Source organism: Panthera leo, chromosome B4 (assembly GCF_018350215.1).
Source record: "Panthera leo isolate Ple1 chromosome B4, P.leo_Ple1_pat1.1, whole genome shotgun sequence".
Taxonomy (NCBI): domain Eukaryota; kingdom Metazoa; phylum Chordata; class Mammalia; order Carnivora; family Felidae; genus Panthera; species Panthera leo.
The window spans coordinates 31,660,574-31,683,378 of record NC_056685.1 but is presented as its reverse complement, the minus strand read 5'-3'; the positions used below and the strand labels follow the sequence as shown (position 1 = coordinate 31,683,378).

The 22,805-nt window shown below is 41.7% G+C and overlaps 1 protein-coding gene across 4 annotated transcripts in view; it reads right to left on the bottom strand.

Annotated features, from left to right (window-relative positions):
- CCNY (cyclin Y) overlaps nt 1–22,805 on the bottom strand; it is a 314,187-nt gene that overhangs the window by 217,287 nt on the left and 74,095 nt on the right. Inside the window, exon 1 of one of the 4 annotated variants that reach the window (XM_042945371.1) lies at nt 13,100–13,359. The exons of the other annotated variants lie outside the window; for them this stretch is intronic. Coding sequence (XP_042801305.1) covers nt 13,100–13,253 — 154 coding nt within the window. The 5' untranslated portion in view covers nt 13,254–13,359. Of the gene's footprint in view, nt 1–13,099; nt 13,360–22,805 lie in introns of those variants that run through there. 4 annotated transcript variants of the gene reach the window in all.

Sequence of the window (22,805 nt, the reverse complement as noted above, 5' to 3'; positions counted from 1 at the left end):
TATTTTCATTTTGTGCAAATAGGCTTTGTATATAATTTGCATCTGAAAAGCAGGTGAAAGAGCTCAAGAATACATTTAGCTTGGGTAAGGCTAGACCTTCCCTGAGAGACCTTATTTCATGGAAACAGGCATATACTGGGGTTGGTTAAGCTTTAGATTCACTGTAAAAATAATACTTAATGTCACTTTGGAGAATACAGAAAAAATAAAGAGAAATAACCAAGGTCTAACTATTTCTTCATGGCTTAGCTTGATCAGATGAGTTTATCTTCCACGTCCCTTCCAGATGTGCCTTATAAACAAGGTAAGGCTCCTTCTTATGACTCCAAAAATGCTACTAATGGTTCTGCAGACACTGACAGCCCCAGAAATAGTCACAGCACTGAACACTTGGTCTTCCCATCTTTCTACCAGGAGCCTTTTCAATCCTGTAGTAATGGCTCAGGCAACCCTGTTTCCCTCTGTGCTCTGTAACAAGGGTGCTGAAAACCACCTCTCTAATGAATAGCTGCATTCTATAATGATAACGTTTCCTAACAATGTGTGCTACATGGGCGCAGAAGAGGTTGATTATACATTTTCAAACCTCAGGCTTTTGGAAAATATCTTCAAGTTCAAGAATCACTTCCATTTGTATCTTTATACTTTTACATCTAAGGGACTGACATTTTTGGCTCAAATATTTTTAGAGAAAACAATTAATTGTCAGGAATACAACACACCACCACATTTCTTGGAGCATTCTTCATCTAGACAAGCTACAAATCAAGACTTAAATTTTTAACCTCTATTTCAATAAACCAATGCCACCACGTCCTTATTCCAGCAGAAGTGTCCTCAGGTAAAGAAACTGACTCTTGAAATCAAATAAATAGGTACCTCCTTAAAATTTTTTTACCTAAATGTGTAACAGTGCCACACAGATGCAACAAGGGTTTCCCAACTCTGCCCCAAAGGTTTCTACTAAGATGTTCTTGAATGTCAGACCCAAGAATCAAACATCCTGTGTTCACTGCCTGACCCTGGAGGCCAGGTTATCAAGCTGTGGTTGATGAAATTTCAAAAGATCCATAAAATACTAAATTGCACTGAGCATTGTCAAACCAAGCCAAAGCTACTGTCAGAAAACATAGACCAGAGAATTACAGACTATACAAGACATTCCATTTTTATATTCTTTATCAGAATAGACTCTCAAAAGGAAAACCCACTGTGAGTACTATAAAATACGAAAAACCCACACACAGCACTAGCCGATTTTAAAATTGAAGTAAAAAATAAAACTGTTGGCTAAAAGAAGAAAAACTCACCGTACCTTTCAGTATATTAAAAAATAAGAAAGAAAGAAAGAAAGAAAGAAAGAAAGAAAGAAAGAAAGAGGAAAAGTAAAAGTAAAAGAAAAAAGAAAAAGAAAAAGGAAAAGGAAAAGAACAGAAAAGAACAGAAAAGAACAGAAAAGAACAGAAAAGAAAAGAAAAGAAAAGAAAAGAAAAGAAAAGAAAAAGAGAGAAGCTGTAAGGGAAGAAGATTAAGTGATTTTTGAATTTGAGTAAATAAATTACACAACTCCCTGGTGCACACCATCCATTGTCAGAAATGCAGGCAATGTCTATTCTGTCAATAATACCATTAGAAGCACCATCTTAGAACACGATGCTAATTCTAAACAGTTCAAATGAACAATGCAATGCTGTGCAAAACTGGTAGAGGAGGGGCAGGGCATCATTCACATCAAGTCTGAAGTTAATGGCACTCCCTGGAGCAGTGCAGCCTAGAGTCTATACAGTTTTACCCCAGGCCTTGAATGTGTGAAAGTGACCAAGATAGCCAAACCACTAGGAAGTTACTCTACTGTTTATTTTTCACCTTGAATCCTAGAGCCTGTAACTCAATGGTCCTCAAGAGAAGTAAAGGGAGAGTCGCTCCTTGGGGAAATTGTATTTGGCAATGTATGGAGACATTTCTGGTGTCATGACTGAGAGTAGGGGTACTCTACCAGCACCTAGTGGGTAGAGGCAAGGATGCTGCTAAACATCCTACAATGGACAGGGCAGCCCCCACCAACAACAACAAATATCCCACCCAAAATGTCAATAATGCCAAGGCTGAGAAACCCTGGTATAGCTTCATTAAGAACTCCTGCTTTACTGAAAAGGTCCCTGAATTTTACACTAAGAAGCTAGGCTCAGTAAATACACTTTCACATGTGAATGTGGCTAAACAAGACAAAAACCCATATGAACATTACTTTGAGAAATAAAAAACTAAAAAGTACATTGTCAATTTATACTGTTATTCTCTACTAAATATCAATATTGTAGTTTGACACGTTTCAGTGTTAATTACAGCCAGATACAGATAGCAAGGGAAAAAGCACTCATTTGATACCATGAAGTATCAACCTTCCATGTCCAAAGTGAATATACAGATCCAGTCTGAGGACACAGGAGACAAAGGGGCAAGGACAAGGCTGCATTAAGCCATGCCTAGTGGAGGTAAGTGGCTTCCATCTAGCAGAATACTGTACACACTCACCTACAGACATGAGCACTTTGCACTTAGATTTTCACTTCGGCCAAACACTCCTTCCCACAATCCCCTTCATTCTTTCCTTCTAGTCCTGTCACAATGTTGTCTTATAAATACCCAGGCACAAGAACAAATTTCATTTTCAAAAAACTCAACAAATGTTCCTCTCAATATGTACTAGTTAAATGAGAGAAGACAATTTTATCTGGATATCCAGTCTCCTGGTTTCATGTCAGAAGGCCACAGGGCCTCTCCCAGGAGACCATCTCCATCAACTCAGAAAATCACTGCCACGGTTGCTATCCATCCCAAATTGGTCTCAAGGATGCAGAGGCACCCAAACATCACCAATTATAAAAGCAACCATTCCACTTCTGATGCCTATTTCTCACCTCTCAGGGCCTGGCCTGGCTGTTATAATGCATGCTGCCTTGCATTTGGGTCCTCCCTGACTTGTCCCACCTTAACCATTCTGCCACAGCTCCTCCTCACCTCCTTTGTTCATACACTTGACCTCCAACACCCAGAGGCTGCCAACAGCTTCATAACCTGAGCTACAAAGTAACCCTCCTACTGCAGAAGAGAACCCTACAACAGCCCAGTGTGCACAGAGAGCACGCATGGTGCTTAAGATATGTGGCCTGTCAGAAACACCATCTTCTACAGAAGCAAATGGTTTACAAAGCAAGAATATATTCCCTACCCCTTAAATTTATCCCTGAGTGGTTAATACTTCTGAATATCAGCTTTGCTAGGCTTTACTTCCTACAAAATATAAGAAATGGAAAAATAAGACATTAGATTTACTTTACAGAAGAGTCAAATATATGCCAAAAATAAAGTGAATAAACAACTTGTATCTCTTCAGTAACATCTACTCTAGCTCTCAGAAGAAAGGCGGTGATCTCTAATGCTATATAAACCCTGTTAACCAATGCTTTCAAGTAAAACTACACATTAAAGTAACAGCACACTTACACACAACTGGAGAGAAAAAAGGCTGTGGAAAAATAAAATTACCCATATAAACTGACAAAAGTAATACTCACTGGAAATGAAGTAATCCTTGATGAATTTGTGAGTTTGAAATTTTTGAAACTAAATTAAACAAAGCATCATGATTTCATTTTTCAACCTGGACTTTGACAGGATACACAGGAAGTCCTAAAACCTAGACTTTTAAGCAACTATACAAAGTCTGCATCCATACCTAAAACCAAGAGACAGCTTAAAGGATAATTATGATTATACTTAATGGAAAAGCTGTAATCAATTAATATTCTATAAAAATATAGAGTCATAATGGACAGAATACTGAATTTAGAGTGAAATCTTTTCTTGAGAGGCAAAGAACGGACCTCTTAACCCATCTATCCATGCACTAATTCCTCTAGTGGTAAATGTGCAGAGTGAGACATGGAGTTTACCAAATATAATCAAAATATTTTTAATAACTTCTTTTCCCTTTTTGCCCACCAAGAACAGAAGCATCCATCCAAAGGAAAGAATTTGTTTATAAAATGTTTTAAACACTACATTTACAGTTTTGCAACACAAAGCTATATTACACATGAACTCCCATGCAGGGTATTTCCTGTTCTTCCTCCTTAAAGCCAGAAGGTCTATAATCAGAGGTATCCAAAATAGAAGTGACTTGCATTTCATTGTCCAACTAAGATTTCTGCAAGGCTCAAAAAGCAAACTGGCAAGGATGCAATTGCAATTGCTAACAATTATCTTTACTATACCCAGCTGTATTTTTCTCAGTGCCAAAAGCCAATTGACATGTCTACAGATGCTAGTACATTTCCACTGAGCGTGGCACTTACAAGTATCATACCCAATGAAGCCCCCCTATACATCCCCAGTAGGGAATAAAGCGTACAAAATAATGACCCAGGAATTAAAATTCATGTACTAGGTAATGCAGTTACAAAGTAATGAAGCCAGATTACAGTAATTTTTTATCAAGGTAGTATAACCATGAAAAACTAGACACTTAGCCTAGAAATATTACCATTGCCAAACATTTTAGAACTTCCTTTTTAGAACCGCCTTTCAGTCCAATTTTTCAACCATATTAAAAAATCAAAAATAAAATTTTCTTTACAAAGTCAAAACTAATGTATAAAATGTCAATATTCTGGGGGCGCCTGGGTGGCTCAGTTGGTTAAGCATCCAACTTCGGCTCAGGTCATGATCTCACGGTTTGTGAGCTCAAGCCTCGCGTCAGGCTCTGTGCTGACAGCTCGGAGCCTGGAGCCTGCTTCAGATTCTCTGTCTCCCTCTCTCTCTGCCCCTCCCCTGCTTGTGCTCTGCCTCTGTCTCTCAAAAATGAATACATGTAAAAAAAAAAAAAATGTCAATATTCTGACAAAGATGAAGAAAAAAAGATCTCAAGGTTTTCCAATCCAGTTTTTAAAAACTCGGTGCACCTGGATGGCTCAGTTGATTAAGCATCCGACTCTTGATTTCAGTTCAGGTCATGATCTCGCAGTTCATGAGCTCAAGCCCTACATCGGGCTCCACACTCTCAATGTGGATTCTCTCTCTCCCTCTCTCTCTCTGCCCCTCCCCCACATTCTCTCCCTCTCTCTCTCAAAATAAACATGTTAAAAAATAATAAAATTTAAAAAAATTTTTAAAATAAAATAAAAACAACCTTGACAGGAAGGCAACAGAGGTGTCCAGAGTGTAGTAGTTTGTAGCTAACCAACTCCTGAGGTGATCTCTTCTCTCAGATTCACTGAAAGACTTTCCAGGCAAAATCTTACTGATTTGAAGTCATCTGTCAGATGACAACAATCGATTGGAGCTTTGGAACACCCCTTTCCTCCAAGTAGCAGATAGTGAAAAGAGCCCCTAGAAGTAAAGGAAGAGAGCCAGAGGAAACAGCTACAAGCAGCTGAGAGAAGGAAGGGAGAAATGGGTTAGAGATCTGAGCTCTCTGCAATTGTGGATCTAGGTAGACTCCTTCTAGAAAGAAATGGGCACAAACAGCCTCCAATAACTTGTTCCAGGCTGACTGAGCTCATTTTTCAGCCCATCAGTTCTCCTTTTTATTTTTTTGTTTATTTATTTTTGAGAGAGAGAGAGACAGATCACAAATGGGGGTGAGGCAGAGAAAGAGGGAGAGACACAGAATCCCAAGCAGGCTCCAGGCTCTGAGCTGTCAGCACAGAGCCCAATGTGAGGCTCAAACCAATGAACCCCAAGATCATAACCTGAGATGAAGCTGGAAACTTAACCAACTGAGCCACCCAGGCACCCCAAGTAGTATTTTAATATAATAAATTTATGCACATGTGCACCTTAAAAGTTTCTCTGAAGAATAGAAACAAAACAAAACAAAAACCTGGCTTCATCCTCCATCTAAGGGTACATACTAACATTAGTAGGAACGTCGCTCCCATGGCACAGTCAGCAGACTGCCTGGGTGGACTCTATTATTCCCAGGAGTCCCACTGCTCATTGCATGCCATCACGGTATGACTTTGGAGAGACTGCAACCCAGAAGGACAATAAGTGTTAGAAAGAGTAATATTTCTATTCCAAATTCTACTGCCAGCAAGATTCCCATTCAAAGGTTATACTGCTGTGTATAACCTCATCCTACCCAGCTCTAAAATTCCAGTTATCTTTCTGGCACTACCTTATGAACACTGACTGCATTGAAGTCTTTACTATGATGAGCCCCTCAGGCTTCTAGCCTCTCTGGTTATGGAAAGTTCAAACACACTTTGTTATATATCTTGGAACACATTTAATATTTAATGCAAGAAAATCAACATAAGTACTATGTTCAATGACACACATCCATCTAGTACTTTTTGGTTTATTAAGCATTTCAGCTTCATTTTGATTCTCATTTTAGGTACCTCAGGGCATAAGGCAAGACAGTACTCTTACACACATTCTTTTTGAGCAAAAAGGAAAGTGAGGCCCAGCAGGACAGAGGTCCCCCGGTAAAGGCAGAGCCATGTCTGGAACACAGGTCTCCTGATTATTCAGCTCCTGCTCTCTGCGCTCCACCACACTTCACAGAGCTAAAGGCACATCCATAAACCACCTGGGAAGACCCTGTCCTGGATTTATCCTTCTTGAGCCCTGATTCATTCTTCAGGAAAGGTAGGATAGAATAATGTTGAGAGTCTCAGAGTACAGAGAAGAAACAATCTCCTGACCAAGAATCCCAGCAACAAACTACTCAACGTTTCAAGATGATGCAAAATGCTGCAGGGAAAATGAACTCTTTCCCTCCTTCCAGCCATACGCTGAAAATCTGAAAATGATACTGAACACATGATATCAACTGCTATTGCCATGGACTGAGCCTGGCTGCCTATATGTTGACTCATAAAAGGATTTGTACTCTGAAGTATGACAAGCATGATACCATCAACAGCACTCTTGTGAAAAATACCAAATGCTGCTTCCTTAAAGTAAACTAAATATGACACGCTTGGAGCTAAATTTCTGACCCTGTGTGACTAAAACAGAATTTCAAAGCCACTCACAGGTCCTGCATCTTATTATTTTTTTCCTTTTGGTTCTGCTCTTTCCTAGATACCAACAAAATTTAATCTTTGTGTTGGTTTCATCCAACCAGAAATGTGAAAGTAATTTGTCTCCTTAAGATAACAGAAACAATCAGCTTTGTAGAAAAGGGTGAGAAAATTTACCATTCAACAAAATCATTTAATCTTTCACTCCTCTCAAAAAGCAGGCAGAAAAGTAAAAATCCTAATCACAAAGTATTGTCAACCCAAAGAATACAGACAATGAATGAATGGCTTAAAGCAGGCATGGGCTAGGCATGGGAAGAGGGGGGCCAGATTTTAGACCCAGGTCACTCCCTACTTAGCTGTCACAGGGCAGTTGAGAGGTGGAGCTTTAGCAAGTGACAGCAGATTGAATCCCAACTCTGCCATTAACTAGCTATGAAAACTTGAGCAAATTTCTTAACCTGTGAGTCTCAATTTCCTCTTCTGTAAAATAGAGAGAAAGATATAAAGATCTTTAAAAATACAGGTCAAGTAATCAGCACAACACTTGGCCCAAAGTTAACACATAGTAAATTCTACTGCCCTTGTCCATGATTGGCATAACCCGGGCAAGAGACAGCACCTCTCCAAATTTCAGTTTCCTTATCCGTAAAATGAGGGTGGGGAGCAATGACTCCATGATTCTAAAATAGAGAGGAAAATAAGTGTAGTAGAGGTCATGGAATCATCATAGTGCTTTGGAGAACAGCGCTCTCAGCAAACCTTTAAAGTGTACCTCTCCACATTGCCTAATATGCATCAGGCCATGCTTGATCAGGGTGTCTTCCCAAGTCTTACAAGCAGTGCAGCTAATAAATCTTAGCCTGGAATGAAAGTCCAGGTATAGTTTTGCTAATCAGGCTGGAAATGGTAAGTGGGTCTGAGACACAAGAAAAATGAAGCCAAAGAGATAAGGCTGCAGATATCCAAAAAAACAAAAAAAAAAAAAAAAAAAAAAAAAACCAAGAACAATAATTTAAGCTAATACTATAACAGGTGCTTAGATCTTAAATTGCCCTTTTGTCTCCTCACCCTTGTAACAGTGAGAGCACTTTTTCCAGTCATCTTTCCCATACCGAGGATGAGCCCCTTAGGCTTCTAGCTTCTCTGACTACAGGAAGTGAAAACATCATTTGCTGTATATCCTAGAATACAGTTCATGTTTAAAGAAAATCACCATGAGTGGCTATGTTCATAGTTGCATATGTTCATGTAGTACTTTTTGGTTTATTATGCATTTTGGCCTCATGTTGATCTTTAAGGATGGAAAGCCACCGCTAAAGCCATTCATCTGAAGAGATAAGGAAAAAAAGATTAAATATATCACATTGTTAAGCAGACTTCCATTAGCCATAGTTTATTTCAGTTTAGGGTTTTTTTTCCTTTTGTTATGCTTTCTTTGTTATGTTTTCTTTCTTTTCTTTTTTTTTTTTTTTTTTTTTTTTAAGTTTACTTATTTTGAGAGAGAAAGAGGCAGAGAGAGAGAAAGAAAATCCCAAGCAGGCTCCACACCATCAGTGCAGAGCCCGATGCAGGGCTCGAACTCCTGGAACCGTGAGATCATGACCTGAGACGAAATCAAGAGTTGGACACTTAACCGACTGAGCCACCCAGATGCCCCACTTTAAAACCTTTCTTAAGTTTCATTTTCAGGATTTTGCCGTACCTGCTACCTCTCAGGTCAAAACACAAAACCAAAAAGTTACATATCCACTCTACTTTCATTATTACAAGTCTTGTCATTCTCTATTTCCCTCCTATGCTTCTCATGCAATAAATAGTCAAGATGATACTCTGACTCCGATGTCTTGAAGTTGTTGGCTTCACTCATTCATTCAAACAAAGAGTGTCTTCAGGGCAGCAGGCACTTGGGTTACATCAGTGAACAAAATGAAAATCTTCTAGTAAAACTTAAATACTAACAGACAGAAATAGTTGTTGTTATGACATATGTATGTAAATATTTATAATGCACATTATAGGTGATGTGGAAGAAAAACTGTAATTCAGAGAATGTGTACCAGGATTGCTGATGGGGTAACAGGAGAGATGTTAAATGCAGGCCCATTTAACATCCTTCCTGTTAATGCAGGAAGGCTTCACTGAAAAGGTGAGGCTTGAACCAAGACTGAAGGCAGTTGAGAGAGTTAGCCAAGAAGAAACACAGAGAAAAACACTCCAGGCAGAGGGACAGAGCAAAGGCCCTGGGGTGAGAACATGTCAGGTTTATTCAAAAACCAGCACTGAAGGAGGCCCATGTGGCTTGTGTGAGCTAGCAAGTGAGCCAGGAAGGCAGGCAGATCACACAGGGCCTTGAAGTCTATTATAACGACTCCATGGTAAAAGTCCATTGTAAAGTTCTTATTTGATGTGGAATAAGGAATCACTCAGTTTTTGAGCAAAGGAGTCACATGCTAGTTTTTTTTTGTTTTGTTTTGTTGTGTTTTGTTTTGTTTCGTTTTGTTATAAAGGATCTCACCATGGCTGCTGTGTTGAGAACAGACTGTAGTGGGCAAGGGTAGAAGCAGGGAGACCAGTTAGGTGGCTTAGCTCAGAAGAGCAGCAGGAGAGGTTTTGAGAGCAGTTAGATTCTGGATATATTTTGAAGGTTGAGGGCCATTCTTTCCTAACAGATTAGATACAGAATAATAGAGAAATTGGCTTGTCAAAGAAGACAACTGATCTACAAAGGATGAAACTGCTAGCAATCATTTTGAGGCAAAACCCTAAATTGACACTTTGGTACAGATGTTACAGGCATCCTGTTCTACTTTCCTCGGTCTCATCAAATCTCAAATTCTCTTTAAATCCACCCCTCTTTCTCTCCTCCCACAGAAATAATCTAATTAGAGAAGGGCACTCTATTGCAGATAGATGATATTTCCTCTGAGAAACTGTGGCTATGACTGCAAAGACAGACAACCTGCCCCAGGCTATCCAAGCAACAATGGGAAGTTTCCATGTGTCATGTACTGGCTGTATGACTTTGGGCAAGTCATTTCTCCTCTCTCTGCCTCATTCTTTTGTCTTAAAGTTAATACTATCCACAGGGTTATTGTGAGTACTAAAAGAATGAATAGATATCAAGCAGTTAGAGCAGCATCTGACACAGAGTACACAATATATAAGGAGTGCAATTATTACTGTCACTGTCATTAAGTCTTCTGTTATTTCTCAGTCTCAGAATAATTTTATGAGAAATAATATCTACAGAGATGATGAGTCTAATATGTATTATTCCAAAAATATGAATAATCTAACACTAAGGTACTGAGTACAGGGCAAGTTGCTGGTAGGTGTCATAGAAGCCTAACTGCCCTAACTCAGTCACTAAAACAGTACAGGACAAATATTACCCATTGTGTGTTTTAGGCAAGGAAAACATGGATTCATACCTCATGTCTCTGTGATTTTAAGAAGCTGACCTATCACAGAAGCCCCATGAACTTCTCTGAACTTTTCAAGTCTAGTTGTCTGAGATGTCTTAAGGGATATAAAGATGGTATCTAAACACTTCAGCTTTTGTTACATACCAGAATCAAGAATGTTTCAGCTGTGGTTTTAGAGTGTTCACTAATCATCTAGCAATATAATTCAGAACTTAAAATCTGTATCTATTTCTATATGCTACTTAACTTAAATCTGTTCTCTTTTCCCAGCTTCTGATACTGAATGAATATCTATGGAAAATGCCACCGAACAACAGGTAACACTTTCAAGACTTATCTGGCCTGGGATTCTCAATCCTACCTGCATCTTAGAATTACCTGGAGAGCTTTAAACATATTAATGCCAACGCCCACGCCTAGATCTCTGGTGTAATTGAAACCAACATTGAGAACTATGGATAGGTAAATCCTATAAGTATTACTTATTGAACGGGAGAGACAAAGAGAGTATTGTTTAAATAGTGAATTAGTATATCTGGATTTAAACTAGCATCATCTGGGGTGAATTCTGGGATGGGAAGAAACTACTAAGCTAGATTAGAAATCTTCTTAAACTGCCCCAGAGTCTCTTACACTATCCTGAACTTCCAAAACAAGAGGTGATAATCTTCCATATGTTTTCTCAAAAATGACTTGATGACCAAAACCTAGTTTTCTTTCAAATGAAAGAACACACAATACTATTCTATTTTCCTTTGGCAAAATCCTTCCAATACTTAGTGCCAAATAAATGGTTATAATTACTATTTTTCTCCATTTCCTTATTATAGTCAATAATATATAGCTTGCCTTTAAGAAGTATGAATCTTTCTTTCATCTCTATTTTTTAATTCATTATCTAAAACATAAAGCCTCTTCTCAGTAATAGTGCACAACACGGAGAAATTATTTCCAAATGTTTTTGCCTGTCAGCATTGTATAAGACTGGGTAATAGCTTTCTATAATAAACTCATTCATTCATTCACTCCTTTAAAATACAATACTTACTAAATCTTTACTATACACTAGAAATGACATTTCTTTCAGCTGCTTAGATCATACCAGTGATCAAGACAGACCAGACCTTAATATTCTACTAGATGCCTTTAAATGCATAAAATTAAAGTAGAACTACAGGGCAAAGACATCTAAATAATAGGTTAAGATAATGGAAATCTAATATAACTACACTACAAATACCATATGGAACCCTACTTTACTAAATGTCTACTATAAACCAGATGTTATATTAGTCCCTTTAATATATGGTATTCATTTAATAAAACTGCTGTCCAGTAGAGATGACATTACTATTTAGAAGAAATTAAAAGAGGCTAAACAGTAAGAAAATTCTTTCCTTTAGCAGTTTAAATTTGGCTTTCCATGCTAGAGGAAATTCTACATCCCAACGCTGTCAAGAATGACTTGTGACAGAGTTGTGTCAATTCATTTCAACAAAAAAATTTTTCATCTTTGTTCAACTACATCAACTGTGAGATTTGGGGGTTTAAAAAAAAAGAAATAATCAAATTGTCATAAGAATATGTTACCAATTTCACATTTTTTAAGTCGAAAATTATGTAAACTGTGTTTCAAGCATAATGCATAAACTACCTATCCATAGATATTAAGCCACGCAGCTTAAGGATAACTTAGTATTAACAAATATACTGAGACCAATAAAATACATAAACATTACTAGGTACAGTGATGAATCCTTTAACTTCCTTTACAAACACTAGTCCAAACCAAACGCCACTCAGCTCAATCAGAAATCTATAGGACTGTAATTCCACCCCAAGGAAAAACTGGGTGACAACCCAAAGCTGTCTCCAAACCATTCTAATAATAATCTAGTTTTGTTTTTTGTGTTTTTTTAATTATTCGTGTGAAGCTATCCAATCCTACACGCCCCCCCCCCAAAAAAAAAAAACCTTTTTTTTTTTTTTTTTTTTTTTTTTTTTTTTTTTTTTTTTTTTTTTTAAGTTTTTAACTGACATAGGGAACTGCCAATTGGGGTCAATTTATAAGTTTCCGGGGAAAGCTGATACATGCCAACCCTGTTAACTAACTCTAGGTAGAGACTGATTCCAAAATGGGATTCACTCCCTCCTCATTTACACCAAGGATCATCCATTCCCTTCGCCTTTTAAAGGACAAACGAGCTCTGATCGTGCACAACTTGGCTTGTAGCTACGTTCAGACAGTGCCTGGAACGCAGGCTCTCGGGCCGCCCCCGCCCCAGAACTGGCCGCTCAAGTCTGGACAAGGGCCAGCTCCTGTCACCTCGCGACCTGCGCCCCTCTGCCCCCACGGTACTCCCGAGCCGCCCGCTGGCAAAGTTTCCCCGCCGCTCACTCGGGGGTACATCCGAGAGGGCCCCTCGGGGTCTGGAGGACCCCGAGCCCCCGGGTTACGGAGACGAAGACATCGTCCTGCCCTGGTTACAGAAGCAGGCTGAGAAAGCAAAAGCAGCCTCGGCCATACAGACGCCCGGTTGTGCAGGCAGAGCACCGCGGATGCAGGCGGGGTGCGGGGACGTCAGAAGGGGGCTCAGCGAGGTCCCCGCCCCGCCACCCGGACTCGCCCGCACTCACCGTCGATGTTCTCCCGGTCGCTTATGTGCTGCAGGTTGCAGCCCGTGTCCTCGCGGCTCAGGTCCGTGTCGGGCCGATAGGACTCCAGTCGGGAGTGGGCATTCCTCCGGAGCTTGGGGCTGGACGACACGCAGCACGAGGTAGTGTTCCCCATCTTCGGTGGCCCCCCGACTCCTGCTGCTCTCGCCTTCCTCCCCGTCCCCGGGCGCGGGGCGCGGGCGGCGGGGGCGTGAAGGGGAGGCCCGCCCGCCCGCCGCCGCGGGAGGGGGCGGAAGCCGCGGCCGGCCCCCGGGTCAGCAGCAGCGGCGGCGGCGGCGGGGCCTCGCCATGGGCGGTGGCGGCGGCGGCGACGAGCGGGCGGCGGCCCCGGCTCCCCAGGCTCTCCCTCGGCCTTCGCGCGCGCCCGCCCTGGCCCGGCGGGCCTGTCTGCGGCGGAGGAGCGCTCGGGTCCGCGCGACTGCGGCCGCCGAGCCTAGCTCACCCCGCCGCGGCCATGGCGGGCGGCGCCGCGCAGGCCGCCTCCCCCCTGCGCTTCCCGGTCGGCCCCCGGGTCCCCGGCGGCGGCGCTGGCCTCCGCAAGAGGTTCCGGTTCAAGCGGGGGAGACGCGTGTCCGCGCGGGGCGGAAGAGCTGGCGGGCGGACGTGGGCACGGCCCTCAAGCCCCGCGCAGCGAGGCGCGGTGCTGCCCGCGAGGATGCTCGGGCGCCCTCCCCCGCCGCAGCCCCCGCCCCGCCCCGTCGCCGCCTCTTCCCTCTGCCCTGGAAGCAGATCGGCGGCCGAAGAGGGAGGTCCCGTGCCGGCGCGGCCGCGCGCGAATGTGGGGTCGGGACCTGGGGCCGCGCCTCACGCAGGCAGGCGTGAGGAGCCGCAGTCCACGCCGTTGGAAGCTTAGCGCCTCGGTGTCCTTACCCTCCCGGTCTCCGCGTCCTCCACCTCCCTCGGGCCTAACGCTGGGACGAGAGGTGTGTGTGGCGGGCCTGCGCCTCCCTGGGCCCGGCCGGGTCCCGGTAGTCCGCAAAGGGGCCGGAGCGAGCGGGGGCGCAGACCAGGAGCCGGAGGGGAGGGCGGGGAGCACGGGGTGGAGGAGGCCTGGGGTCGCGGCCGCCGCCCTGGGGTGATGGAGCCTGCGTGGCTCACACCCGGCAGGGGGCGGGGGGAAAGCTCGCTCTTTCTTTCTTTCTTTCTTTTTCTTCTCTTAAGCATTAAAAAGGAAACTGGATGTTGATTTGGGACTTCTCACTTGTTGATGTTTGCCAGGACTTAGTGGCCTTGTATTAAGCGGTGAAATAATTCTTGGGGCCCCCTGGGTTACATTAATGTTGAATTAGCTGCAGAGTGCTTTGAGTTTCTAGGAAGTTAATGTGAAGTAGAGACAGATAACACCACTTATCTTTCTTTACTTTTGAATGCTGTCGGGTTGTGTCCTGCCGCGACCAGTTTGACCTGAGGCATGTTAGAGTGCTTGGCTCACAGCAGACGTTCAGGAAATCGAGGGCTCCATTCCCTCCCGACACCCCAGAAAGACCTTCTTGCCTCAAGAGCATAAGGTGGCAGAAATAAGCTCCCCACTCTTTTTCCAAGTAGTCAATGAAGAAGGCACGAGGAGACTCAGGGAAAAAATGGTTTTGAGCACAGAAAAATCTGGCACAACCTTCTTAATTTTATATATAAGGGAACTGAAGTCGCGAAAGATTAAGTGCCTTGATTTGCTCCACGTCTCAGTACTAGTTAGTGACAGTTGCAAGTACTAAAAGGGAAGGAAAAGAGTAAGGGAACTAACACTTATGTAGCATCAGCAACGTGTTATCCAGTTAATGCTCTGAACTGGATTAATGCCATTTGTTGGGATCAGTAGCAGATGTCCTTGGAAAATAAATGGCATCAAAGTGCTGATGTTGACAGGATGAGAAAGGAACTGTAAAGGGAAGAAGTTCCAATGAACTGCAGCCCTGAAAAGGTGGGTAAAGAGCAACAAGACACAATAATGCTCTTTATTAAAGCAGTTCTGACCGTCTTGCTTCCCAGGAAAGTTTGGGACATAACTGCAAGTCAGTGAATGCGTATATTCACATTTTCAAGGCCACAGTGTGTGGGTAAGATGGATGAAAATTGGGACAGGGGTTACCATATTGTCTGCTCTGATTGCTGTTTTATAATTTGGACATTATAAGCACCCAAATACTGAACCATATGTGTATGGCATATCCATTCATGCATATTAAATACTTTTCATTTAATTGCAGAATTTTTAGTATTTATATTAATGATATGGCTTGAAAGGGTTAACAGGAGAGACAGAGTGCCATCTGCAAGCTTACTGTGCTGGCAGGTCATTCCGGAGTGTTAACTGAAAAGAGCCTCTGGAGGTGAGGGAAGACAGGACTAGGGGTAGAGATAGCCACAGATTTTTGGCCAAAGGATGGACAGCCACTGGTCAGCAGAGGTTTTTTGGTTCCCCACCTTCCCCATCCCCTCTTTGACATTCCTGCTATGTTCCCTTTAGGAGTGCACCTGTTGGGCTTATTCAGAAGTGTGACTTTTGGTCAACAACAGGCCCAGACCTAGTGCTAAATCCTCACCAGTGATTTACCTGAGTGCCACGCCCCCTGCCCCTCCCAACACACACATACCTCAACACAAACATACCTCCTCCACAGAGAGCTACCTCCTCTTTGACACACAATGAGACTTTAGAAGAGGTTGCAGAAGCAAGGTGATACCAAGATGATAATGAAATGTGTCATTTATTGAACATCTGTTAGAAGCCATGCTCTGTACTGTTTTTTTTTACATCCTCAGCCTATGCTGTTTCCCACATTTTACAAATCAAGACACTTTCTGATAATTAAACCCAAGATCAGACTACTGAGAAAAGGTGTAATCAGATTTGACCTTGGTTCTTACTGTGAAGTCTATAAGGTCCCCTCTCAGTTGTATCCACCCCAACACCTCCTGCCCCCACCAGTAGGTATCACTGAGCAGGAAGGGAGGAGAGAAGCAGGTTAGAATAATGAGAGAAGAAATCTGCAAAGCTTTGGAGTGAAAAAGAGATTCTAGTGTTGCTTCTTTCCTTTTCTATTCTTTTTGAAGGAAGCTGGCAGTGACTGCTTAGGACTAGCTCTAGACTTGAAGAAGAGAGGGGAGCCTTATTTCTGTGGGCACCACCCTTCTGACCAAAGTAGACACACAAGAAAGTTGAAGAGAAGCAAGAGAAGCGTATGCAGAAATAACATGTGCAGTTAGCCACAGCATCTTTGACATTGTGCCACGTGGGAATCTAAATGCAAGGACACTTCCTCAGTAGGGTAAATCTAACCCAGGATTGGGCCAGAGGGAGAGAGAAAAGATGAGCACTGCAAGCCAAAACCCCTGTCCTCAACTCAGTCAGTTTTGAGAAAATATCAACCTGCATCTACTCACAACCCACACCCTGCTCTTTAAGCAAAAACAATCATTTGGGCATTTTTCTTTCCTTCGGCTTTCGTTACGATGACTATTTAAGATTGTAGTCATTGTGAAGAGTTAAATATGGAACTTGGGTGAACCAGCTAAGTCAGTGCTCTTAAATTTTTTTTTAGGAGTAGTAGCTTTTTTTGAACAAAATTTTCAGTGGAACCACAGTATTTAAAACGTGATTGGTATTAGTATTAATCTATAAAATCTACTTATAAAAAACTGAGAATAAGCTACCTTAATTGAATCAGGTTTTCAGTCACACTTCTATCCATGAAATATGGATCAGTCACTTGCACAATGCCCTGAATCACCTCCTAGAATACAGAAAACACTGAGCCAAATTAGTGGCCTGGACTTTGGTCAAAAGAAGAAAAATGGGTAGAGTCTTGGGGGAAAAAAACCTTCTCAGTATATCTGCCCTTTCCTTATCACTTGGTAACCAGGTTTCTGTGTTAGTTACTCAACATTTGTGAGGCAATTATGGAAAAACCAAGACCCTTTGTCTGTGGTACCACCAACGCTCTTCCTGTCACCCTCTTATTTTCTAGTGACCTCCACTGTAGATAAGGCCTCTCCCTAGTACTTGAAGGTAAGTAGTCTACAATGTAACCAGCTATTGGGGAAGTATTTGCTTTGATAGCCACTTGACCTTGACCAAGGTAGGTGATTCATTTATTGATAAAATATTTCTCAGAAGTGTACTGAGCCAGGCACCTTGGGGATACAAAAATGGTAAAATATAGTTCTTGCCCTTGAGAAATTCATCATCCAGTAAGGTAAAAAAATCAAAAGATCAGATGTAGAACATGTCCATCTATGTGAGTGATTGTGGTCACTTAGTGGTGAAATCTGAAGAATGCCAAGACTATATATTAAGTAATTTTCTCCCCTGTGGATGCATGTAAAATTCCACTATAAGAGATTTATTCCTATGAAGTAAAGAATTATACCCAGAGATTCTGTCAGAGTGAAAATTCCCACAAGCAATTAACGATGGCTAGTATATTTAAACACTAATGCCAAGTCTTTTGTACTAGAGTAACTGCCAGGAACAATATGTTGAGAAGCATTCTAAGGTCCTGTTTCCAGCCCAACAGGGAAGAATGCTGCCCTAAGGAAAGGAGGAGGAGGAGCAGGAGATAGCACTTGTGCCACATATTTCCTATCCATGAGTCAAACCTTTGTTTATGGAACAAATAATGAAGCTGGGGACAGACAGAGTCTTTGGGTTTCTGGGCGAAGGCCCACAAGGAAACTGATTTATCTACCACACAACTGAGAGTTCACCACCTATCCCCAGGCTAACCAGCCTTAAGAAGTCTAATCTCTCTCTTGCCATTGCCAAACTCAATCTTTATTCTTCTGTGCTCAGCAGGAATAGAAATGGTAAAGGTATGTGCAGTCTTTGAGAACTAGGATAAGGCAAATCCCAACATCTCACAGGGTTGGTCTGACTGGGAGAGGCTGTTACTTCTCTACTCAGGATCAGTCCTCCCATCTTCCCTTGTTATGGAATCATCCATTTTGTGAGGACCAGCAGCATACCCCCCTCAAAGATGACAGCTGGCCATGTGACTAGTTTGGCCAATGATATGTGAGGTGAATCTTACAAGAAGCTCTCTGGTGGTGTTTCCTCTTTTGTTTCTTGGAATGTGGACACGGTGGCTGAAATTCTAGCCTGTGCTTTGTAATACCAACTGACCTTGAAGATGAAAGCCATGAACTAAGATCTGTCCCTGTATGCTTCTTTTACATGAAAGAAATAAACTATGTTGTATAAGCCACTGTTATTTTGCATTCCCAAGTAATGTGCAGCCAAATCTGATCCTGATTTGGTGAGGATCTGATACTATCCTTTGATAGAGTTTTATGTCTCTGTGTCAGCAGTTTTCACTCATTGGCCCCCAGAAAATGGGGATTCTGACCTACAACTGGGCAGTCATCATGTGTACTTGGCTGCCCATAGTAGAACGCAGTTTGGAATGGGAAAATGCAGTAGGCAGGCTCGAGCCAAGGTAAGATTTTGTAGCAAAAAGAAGTTGTTCCTCCAAAAGGCAGATTAGTCCCCATGGAAATTGAAAGAATTAACTGCCTGATGCATTATTTTAATACAGCATTCTTTCAGTATTCCCAGAACTGGAACTGAGCATACTATGCTGTATGTGTGTCTTACAGACATACTGTGGTAGATGTTAAAGATCCACCTGACCCAGGAAATTAATTCTCTCCTGTTCAAAAAGTTTTTTCTGGACCTCTCTTCATGACTCCTCCACTGACTATTTGGAAAAAGGCTAGAAAGTTGGTTTCTGCTACCTTATATTCTTCCAAACACAGGCAAGAAGTCTTTCTAGTCTTTCTAGTCAACCAAAGATGGTTGGCATTGGGGATGTTGGAGGGGATTTCTCCCATGAGCCAGGCACTTTGCATACCTTTATGTTAGTTAACTGGCCTCACGTTAGACCCTGTTGCCAACATGACAAAAACTAGCAGCATTTTAAAAGTAAAATAAAGATAATTGATAAATTGTGTTAACTTATTGCCTGTACCGCACATTTATGATCTCGAGGGAACTTTAAACACTACAGCTATAATTCAACATTCAGACAGCCCTAGTGTCCCCAGGAGCAGCTGGGTAGATCCTGCTGAAGTGGGCAATCCTGTCACTTCCCTGCTTGAGGTTTGTCAATAGCCTCTCACTGGCTGTAGAATAAAAACTCCACTCTGCCTGGCATTCAGGCCTACCTTTCTCCAGCCCATCAGCACTGTTCACAGTTAACAGGCCTGTCATTCTGGTCTCACTTTACTCGTGTGACCTCATTACCTGAACACCTTTCCTCCTCTGCTGCCCAGCTCCACGTGTTTTTAATCCTTCTTAGCCTTCAAGGCCCAGCACAAGCACTGTTTTTTCTCAGTCCCGCATGCTGGAAACCATAAACTCACATAGGTTTTATCTAAAACCATCCATCTTTTCTAGTTGTTGTTTTTATGCATTAATTTCTTTCATCTTGCCTACTAAACTCTAAACTCCTAAAAGACACCCTTGTTTGCTTCCCTGAATCTTCTTTGCAGCACTTTGCCATGTGCCTGGCATGTAGGAAGTGCTCAAGGACTATTTGTTACCTGATAAGACGTTAGGCAACCTGAACACGCTCCTTTTTTAACCCCCTCAGTCTTCTGGTACTTTTCTTTCTCTCCATCCTTTATTCTCAGCAAGGAAGGACCTACTGAATTGGAGGCAGGGAAAGGGGGTTGTGTTAGTGATGATTGTAGAAAGTCTTTACTGATAATTCCCTTTTATTGTGTGTTGAAATATTTGAGGAAGTATTTCTTGCGTTGTAAAGCTTTTGAGATCCATAGAGATCTACAGGCAATAAAGTGTTTATTACCTTTTATGCCTTCTTGCAAATTAATTAGCCAGGAAAACAACTTTATGAAATGAAGTTATGCTTTTCAGAGCCTGGTTCTGACTGTATTAGGAAGAAACACATTAGAGAGTGTCATTCATTAACTTGTCCACTTCAAAAAGAGAAGATGGAATCTCAGAGCTTAGATTGCCACGCTTCATGTTTTTTTAAACCTGAAAGCACCCAAATCCAGAAGAAAAAAGGTAATATGCCGTATATGTGTATGCATGTGTGTACGTGCATGGAATACATACATGCTCAAAAGCCATGTTCATTCAGTTGACAAATTTTGCCAGTTTGTCCAAATCAGTGAAAGGGCAGATTGCCCATGTCTAGAGACCTTTCTTGTCACCGCTGGGGAGGGAATGCTCCTACATCCAGTGGGTAGGAGCCAGAGATGCTGCTAAACATCCTATAGTGCACAGGACAGCCCCCACAATAAGCACTGTACAGCCCAAAATGGCAGGAGTGCCAAGGTTGAGAAACCCTGTCTAAATTTGCCAGTTATTCACTTCACAAATGTTATTCATTCTTTCTATTAGGAGGTACACATCCTTACACTTTTCATAGCATCTGAAAGAAAATAACAGCAATTACACTCTATCACGAATTCATTATCTAGTTTAGCTTCCCACTGAAAACGGTTTAAAAGGAAAAAGTAACACTTGTTTAAAAAAGAAAAAGAAAGATTGTTGATTTCAAAATACTTCTTATAACTTCTACAGGAGGGCTTTTAAACAGTCATTCTGGTTCCAGTTTTCCCACGTCATTCTAGAAATATATATATATATATGTGAACTTGGAAACATGCCCAGTTGCAGATAAGCAGGCCTGTAACAGACTTTTTTTTTTTTTTTTAACTAAATGAGAAAAAAACCTAAGAGCTTAGAAGCTTAAGAGCCTCTTTGAGAACATTGCTGAGATGATGTGCAAGGCACAGAAAACACCACTGGATTTACTCTATTTAAAGTCAGAGATTAATGACATTTCCTTCGTATTAGCTCTCATTCAGTATTTTGTTAATACTTTCCCCTTTTTTGAGGGTAGCATGATTTCCTTCAGCCATTTGATCATTTCCCATATATTTTCTTTTATAATAATGTGATCATGTAGCCTCCATTTTTTTTAGTGTCTTAAGTACTTTCCCAAACCAGTTAACAATTTTTAAAAACTATCACAACAGCAAAATATATCCTATATAGATGTGCCATAACTCATTAAACATTCCACAATTATTGGACATTCCATTTGTTTCTTTTCAGTATAATAAACAGTTCTGAGGTGTGCATTTTGATATACTGATCTTTTTTGCATCTACTTATTTCCATAAAAGGAATTAGTCTGAGTCATTTTGACCAGATAGGAACATCTTAAAATCTCTTGATAAGTGTTGCCATATAACATTTTAGAGAGTTTATGCCATTTTGCAATTGTTTCCTTACTGAAACTCAAAGCTCAGAAAGGAACTTCTGGCCATTCTATGATCTGTAATTGGATGAGTTTCCATTGTCTCTGACAACATTTTATATACACCTTTACCCCAGGATTTATTATATTTTCCCCACCTCTCTCCAAGTAAACTCTGAAGTAGAGAACAGAACTTGTCTTATTTTTTTGTCGCGCCAGTATTATGAAAATAAACACCTAACAGGCATCAAGGTACTGTCAGGTAAATCTCCGGAAGCAGTAATTGTGTCAATCTTAGTTTCCCTGTGATGGACCACAGTGGTTTTATACATCTAACAAAGGGAGGCTGCATATAATTAGAGAGCTGTGTTCTAAATCCAGTCCTGACAATTCTTCAGCATGTTGTTTTTCCAAGTTCTGAATTGCTTCAGTGCGTCCTGTTATTTTTATTTTCCTTCTGTCCAGCAGGTGAACTTATAGCTGATAATAACCTGCAATGTTTCGTCATAATGTCACCTTATCCCAAGACCTTCAAGAGCCATGATTGTTACAAACCTAATAGAAACTTCTTTCTATTACTTAGTTGCATTTCTTGGGAACTTTACCTTGGCAGGATATGTGACGCTAAGTTTTAATGAATGTTGAACAGTCATTGTATGGTAAATACCAAGAAAAACAATGAGTGATGCAAGGAAAGAAGTGAAAATCTGTACCTTCTGCCTTTAGCCCCGTTTCATATCTATACCTTTTAGCATCAGCCCCAACGATTGGGTCTTCTGTTTGAAAATGAGATCAATTTCATAAGTTCTGAATACTTGCTATGATACTGGGCTGGAGAGAAGCTGGCACCTCCCTCAATAGTGTGGCCTGAAGATGCAAAGTCCCCCCTTTGCTTGGTGATAATGCCATCAACTGCCTAACAGGATGCTTGAAATTCCCCATTGGCCTCCCTTGGCAATAAGGCTTTAGTCTCATTTTGCCTTTGATAAGTGTTATTTGGGTTATTCACACATGAAAATGTTACTGTTCTCTACTAGCACAGTACCAGTTAATACATCTGATTAGCCAGATGGATCACTTCTCAAGGCTCCAAAGGTAGAACACAGGGCAACATCTTCACTCACAAAACTCAGAGGGACTAGAGAAAAAGCCATGAGAGAACAAGACGCACTCTGAGTGGAGCTCAGCCAGGAGGCACTGTGATGGGCCTGGGGTACTCAGAGGAAAACATGATGGAGGAGGGGTGCACCAAATGATGGGGGAGGGGCTCAGGTGAAAAACAGTAAAATCAGTGCAGAGAAGACTCAGACCTAAGACCTTCCACTACTTTAACCTGCTCCAAGAATGCATAGGTCACAACTCTGCTTTGGGACACTTCTGTATATAAAGTGCTAAACAGGGGGCACCTGCGTGGCTCAGTTGGTTAAGTGGCTGACTTT